At 53.8% G+C, this 6,612-nt stretch overlaps 1 protein-coding gene across 1 annotated transcript in view; it reads left to right on the forward strand.

Moving 5' to 3' along the window:
* The first annotated feature begins 4,159 nt into the window (after window positions 1-4,159).
* Window positions 4,160-6,612, forward strand: part of CFAP92 (cilia and flagella associated protein 92 (putative)) — a 77,692-nt gene continuing 75,239 nt past the window's right edge. Inside the window, exon 1 of the mRNA XM_055079575.1 lies at window positions 4,160-4,421. Within this exon, the coding sequence (XP_054935550.1) occupies window positions 4,160-4,421 (262 nt within the window). The remainder of the gene's footprint in view (window positions 4,422-6,612) is intronic.

Genomic DNA, 6,612 nt, shown 5'->3' on the forward strand with positions numbered 1-6,612 from the left:
CCGGGGCACGAACCCGCGTCCCCTGCATCGGCAGGCGGACTCTCAACCACTGCGCCACCAGGGAAGCCCTACATTGGCCCTCTTGGGACCCTGCCCTGAGAATCCCGTCTGAGGAAGCCACTGCCGCCTGGTGGAGGATGAGCAGCCATGTGGAGAGGAAGTGAGGTGCCCTAAGCAACGGCACCAGCCTCCAGACATGTGGGCCAGGCCAGCTTGGACCTTCCAGCCCTGCCGACCCTCCACATGAGTATAACCCAGTGAGTGAGCCCAGGGGCCACCAGTGAAAAACCTCCCAGCTGACCCATAGAACTGTGAGAAATAGCTAGTGGCGGTTGTCTTATCCACTAAGTTTTTGGGGTGGTTTGTTATGCAACAATAGACAACTGAAACAAATAACCCCTTTCCTTTCCTTTGACTTTGCCAGCCCTGAAGCCGTCTTTGCTGAGGGGAGGTTGTAGACCCACCCCTCGTGCCTGAGTCTCAGGTGGCACACCTTTGCCCTCATTCCATCCCATGATGCCCCTGCTCTTGACCTGGACACTACCTCCCTCAGGGAAGTGGTTCCAAAGCTTGGCTGTGCCATGGGATCTTGGTGGAGGTGACTTTAACAAACAAGGGTTCTGTTCCAGTTATTTATTATTGCACAACAAATAATCCCCAAATTTAGTGGGTTAGGACAACAGTAACTTACTTTGCTGATAAATCTGCAATTTGCAGAGGGCTTGATGGGGACAGCCGGTTTCTGCTACACATGGTGTCAGCCAGGTGACTCAAAGGCTGGGGGCTGGAATCACTTGAGGTCTGGCTCTCACATTTTGGGCAGTGAGGCTGGCAGTTGGCCGGGAACCCTGCCGGCTGTTGGCCAGAGCATCTACACGTGGCCTTTCCATGAGGCTGCTCGGGCCTCCTCACAACATGGTGCTGGGTTCCTAGAGTGAGCGCCCCAAAGAACAAGGCAGAAGCACATGGAATTTGTATGACCTGGATTCAGATGTCACCTAGTGTCACTTCCACCTCACTCTGTTGGCTGAGGTGGTCCAAAAGTTCTGTCTGGGTTCAAGGGGGAGGGGACTAGACCCACCACGGGATGTGAAGAGTGTTGACATCACACTGTAAGAAGAGAGGGTGGGAGGGAATCTATTGAGGTGTTTGGAAAATACAATCTATCACCGGTTCCTAAGCGCACCCCCCACCCCGGAGAATCAATTCTCCAGGTCTGGAGTGAAGCCTCAGCATTGAAGATTTGACATGATCCTGGGTGATTCCCATGCACATCCAGGACCAAGGCTCTTTGGTCTAAGACCTCTCAAGCCTGAGTTCAGGGCCGCCCCACAGGAGATGCTGGGGAGATTGGCTGCTGCCCTTGGTAACAAGGTGATCGAGGACCCTTTGGAGCAAAACCAGCCTCAGGCAGCAGGTGGCACCTGACGGGCAGGAGGCCTGCTGTCTGTCCCAGGGAGGGTGGTGTCACTGACCGGCTCTTGTTAATGGGGCCTTTTGGGAGCTGGTGTATCCTAGTAGCCTTTTCCCCTGGCAACCCCGGGTGTGTCTTTTTAGTACTTCCTTGCTTATGGACGGTAGTCTACAGGCTGCTGGACAGGGTGTCGTGGTACTCAGTGGTGAAACTTGAGACTTTCTCCCCAGGGGACCTCACTGCCATTTGGAGACTCCCCCTCACAGCTGTTCTTGAGGCTCAGTATTTTTAGGCTGATCGAACCTGAGGGACGTCGGAGGGCCCCCGTCAGTGAGCAGTATTCTGGAATACGGGACTGCTGTCCCCAGCCCCTGGGGGCGGCCTAGGGAGGTGGGCACTGCAAGGCAGGGGGCTTGCGTGCACAGTTTTGCTCTTTGGCCACGGGTAGGCTGTGTCTCAGCTCAGAGCCTCACTTTCTGCAACAGCTGAGTGTGTGTCGCGATTCCGCGCCCATTCGCTTGAACAAACCACTGCCCGGGGGCTTGGTCCCGGGGCCCCCACGCGCCACTCCAGCCTCCTCATCCCTTCCCTGAACTTGCCACACGTTTTCACTCCGCTTGGCCTTTGCATATGCTGTGTCCTCTGCCTGCAATGCCTTCTCTTGCTTTCCTCGCCTGGCAAACCCCACAGTTCGGCTTTTGTCACCTCTTCCGTGAAGCCTGCCCCAACCCCTCCGGACAGTCTCTTCTGCGATGTGTCCCTCCGCCGCAGCCCCTTGGGTGGCCTGTGGTCTTCTACATCGGGGGCAGCAGCTAGGGGTCTCTCATCTGGGAGTGGGGGGCAGGGTGTCCGTCAGATGGTCTGGATTTCAATCCACTGCTGCCATATACCTGTGTGACCTCAGGCAAATCGCTTCACCTCTCTAAGCCTCGTTTTCCTCATCGTTGAGTCTGGGGCTCATAATGACTAAAAAGAATTCTCATGATATTTGAAGGACGTCAGTGACAGAAGCAGGGAGTCTGTGCCAGAGAGGGATGGGGGGTGGGGTGGGGTCGGGTCATCTGAGTTTGCAGAGCCCAGTGCTCCTTTGCCTTCATCAAAGAACGGGGGTGGGGGGGCGCTGATGGAGCTGTAGTGGGAAGCTGGCAACGCCTCTCCCCTGTGCTGCAGGTAAGGCTCAGGCCCATAGTAGGTGCTCATGTTCAGAGCAGGAATTCCTTAAGGACTGAATGGGGGCTTCCCTGGCCGTCCAGTGGTTAAGACTTCGCCTTCCAATGCAGGGGGTGCGGGTTCGATCCCTGGTCGGGGAGCTAAGATGGCACATGCCTCACGGCCAAAAAACCCACAAAAACCACAAAAAACCAAAACATAAAAAGCAGTATTGTAAAACATTCAATAAAGGCTTAAAAAATGGTCCACATCAAAAAAAAAAAAAAAAAAAAAAAGACTGAGTGGATAAGCGAATAACTGAAGGCACGAAGGCAGCTGGTTCTGCGTTTGTATACACCTCTCTGCCGGACCTTGTCTGGGCACCTGGCCTGGGACCAGCGGCTGAGGCGGGGAGCCCCGCCCCCAGGAGAGGAGCCCCGCCCCGGGGCTGCGGCCACGCGCGTCTCCTAGCACCCGCCAAACATAGCGGCGAGGCGGCTCCTGCGGGCCTCCCTGCCCGCGTGGACAGACCAGGTCCTCTGAGCCTCCTCGGTGAGGAGGCTGGGCAGCTGCTGTGCGAGCTGACCGACGCCGTCGTCTGAGCCCACGCGGCTGCCCAGCGCGTCCGCTCACAGGTGCCGCAGGTACCCCCCCCCCACCCCCGTCCGCCCCGTCCCCCGCTCCAGGTGCGCTGCCCCTTCTTAGCGTTTGCTGGCGTGCGGCGTCCATGGAGGGCGCTTGTGCGCTGAGCCCGGTACTCAGTGCTCGGTCGGGTCTTGCCTCGGGGTCCTCGCCCTCCTTGGCCTCACCAGGCTCTTGCGCGTGCTGTCCCCAAACCAAGGTCATGCTGTGCTTTGGCACAGCTAACCCGAGGCCCTCACCCCCCACCCCCTCCCTTGTGGTTCTTGGGGAATTGCACTCACCTGGAGCAGGCATTCCAGACGTGCTGAACCCAGCCCGTCCGCTCACGGGTGCCGCAGGTACCCCCCCCCCCCACCCCCGTCCGCCCCGTCCCCCGCTCCAGCTGCGCTGCCCCTTCTTAGCGTTTGCTGGCGTGCGGCGTCCATGGAGGGCGCTTGTGCGCTGAGCCCGGTACTCAGTGCTCGGTCGGGTCTTGCCTCGGGGTCCTCGCCCTCCTTGGCCTCACCAGGCTCTTGCGCGTGCTGTCCCCAAACCAAGGTCATGCTGTGCTTTGGCACAGCTAACCCGAGGCCCTCACCCCCCACCCCCTCCCTTGTGGTTCTTGGGGAATTGCACTCACCTGGAGCAGGCATTCCAGACGTGCTGAATGATTAACTTTGATCGTGAAAGGAGGAACAGCTGGGGCCGGGGCGACGGGCCTCAATTTGGAGGCCCTGGCTTTGCCGATTATCACGATTACTGACGGCCCCATCCTCTGAGCTTCGTCTCATCTTTGTTGAGTGCCCGCTGTGTGCCAGGCAGTGTCTGAGGCCTTGGCTGGTCAGCCCGGAACAGGACAAGGCACGGGGGGAGGAGGGGGCGGGCAGGGCTTCCCTCCCGGGAGCAATGGTGGTGACGGCAGTGCCTTTATTTCCTTGCAGCCGGGAGTGCCGGCCGCGTGGGCCGCCCTGCAGCATGCGGCTGCACGCCTGTGAGTGGCAGGTTGAGGGCCAGGCGAGCGTGGGGGCCGTGTCCTCCGTGGGCAGCTTTGACCAGTCCGGGAGCGAGTGTGAAGTGGAGGAGAAGCTGAAGGTTAGGGCGGGGGCCCGGGAGTCGGCCACCGGCCACCGGTACAGCGGCGAGTCCTCGGAAGGGCCTGCCAGCACCTTCGACTCGGACGTGCCCCACGTCGTCCCCTGCAAGTTCGTCATCTCTCTGGCCTTCCCAGTGACCGCGGGTAAGTGTGACAGCAGAGACGGAGTGTAGGGCACCTGTGCTCCTGCCTGCTGGCTCCCTAGGTCGGGTGGCCAGTGACAGGAGCAGAGGTCCGGAAAGAAACTGCCACTTTCGGGCCCACTGTGGTCCAGGCAAGGAACAGTTGTATGGGCTTCCCAGACTCCATCCTCTCAGAACCCCAAGAAGCAGGTGATGTTATTTTTGCTTTTTGCAAATAAAGAAATGACGGAGAGGTTAAGGCATGTTTTTCCCCCATAAGCTGGGGGGAAGCTGCACACATCATCTAGTTCCTTGTTTAAATACAGATTCTCAGATTACTGGATCGAAATCTCTGAGTGCAGAGGTAATCAGCTACTGCCAAAAAACGCTGTGTAACAAACGCAAACAACGCCCCATTTCATTGGCTTCAAACAGAAATCCCTGTCCTGGGTGAGCGGGCCAGCTGATCTGGGCTGGGCTTCCTGCAGTAGCTCTGCCCTGCTTGTCTCTCTCATCCTCCTCTCGGATGTGTGGGCAACCCAGACGCATTCCTGTCATAGAAGGGCAGGGCACAAAAGAGGGCGAGCCCAGTCACCCCAGCACTCTTCAGGTCTTTGGACACCTCCCACCTGCAGACATTTTATTGGCCAAAGCAAGGCACATGGTTGAACCCCAAGATTAAGAGCAGAGAAAAGTATTCCACTTTTTTTAAGGTGGACTGTCTTTTTTAATATCAGGTTTTTAATTGAAATATAGTTAATTTACAATGTTGTCTTAGTTTCAAGTGTACAGCAAAGTAATTCAGTCATATACGTTCTTTTTCAGATTCTTTTCCATTGTAGGTTATTACAAGATATGGAGTATAGTTCCCTGTGCTATACAGTAGGTCCTTGTTGTTTATCTATTTTATATACAGTGGTGTGTATATGTTAATCCCAGCCTCCTAATTTATCTCCCCTCCCCTACTATCCCTTTTGGTAACCATAAGTTTGTTTTCTATGTCTGTGAGTCTATTTCTGTTTTGTAAATAAGTTCATTTGTTTCATTTCTTTAGGTTCTGCATCTAAGTGATATCATATAATATTTGTCTGTGTCTGAGTTACTTCACTTAATGTGATCATCTCTAGGTTCATCCACGTTTCTGCAAATGGCATTATTTTATTCTTTTCATGGCTGAGTAATATTCCATTGTATATATATACCACATCTTCTTTATCCATTCTTCTGTCAATGGACATTTAGGTTGCTTCCAGGTCTTGGCTATTGTGTACAGTGCTGCTATGAACACTGAGGTGCATGTATCTTTTTGAATTAGAGTTTTCTCAAGATCTATGCCCAGGAGTGGAATTGCAGGATCATATGGTAGCTCTGTTTTTAGTTTTTTAATGAACCTCCATACTGTTCTCCACAGTGGCTGCACCAATTTACATTCCCACCAACAGTGTAGGAGGGTTCCCTTTTCTCCACACCCTCTCCAGCATTTACTGTTTGTGGATTTTTAATGATGGCCATTCTGACTGGTGTGAGGTGATGCCTCACTGTAGTTTTGATTTTTCATTTCTCTAATAATGAGTGACATTGAGCATCTTTTTTTTTAACATCTTTGTTGGAGTATAATTGCTTTACAATGGTGTGTTAGTTTCTGCTTTACAACAGAGTGAATCAGTTATACATATACATATGTTCCCATATCTCCTCCCTCTTGCGTCTCCCTCCCTCCCACCCTCCCTATCCCACCTCTCTAGGTGGTCACAAACCACCGAGCTGATCTCCCTGTGCTATACGGCTGCTTCCCACTAGCTATGTATTTTACGTTTGGTAGCGTATATATGTCCATGCCACTCTCTCACTTCGTCCCAGCTTACCCTTCCCTCTCCCCACATCCTCAAGTCTGTGCTCTAGTAGGTCTGTGTCTTTATTCCCATCCTACCCCTAGGCTCTTCATGACCTTTTTTTAAATTCTTAGATTCCATATATATGTGTTAGCATACGGTATTTGTTTTTCTCCTTCTGACTTACTTCACTCTGTATGAGAGGCTCCAGGTCCATCCACCTCACTACACATAACTCAGTTTTGTTTCTTTTTATGGCAGAGTAATATTCCATTGTATATATGTGCCACGTCTTCTTTATCCATTCATCTGTCGATGGACACTTAGGTTGCTTCCATGTCCTGGCTATTGTAAACAGAGCTGCAGTGAACATTTTGGTAC

The sequence above is a fragment of the Physeter macrocephalus genome, chromosome 18, assembly GCF_002837175.3.
Source record: "Physeter macrocephalus isolate SW-GA chromosome 18, ASM283717v5, whole genome shotgun sequence".
Classification (NCBI taxonomy): Eukaryota; Metazoa; Chordata; class Mammalia; order Artiodactyla; family Physeteridae; genus Physeter; species Physeter macrocephalus.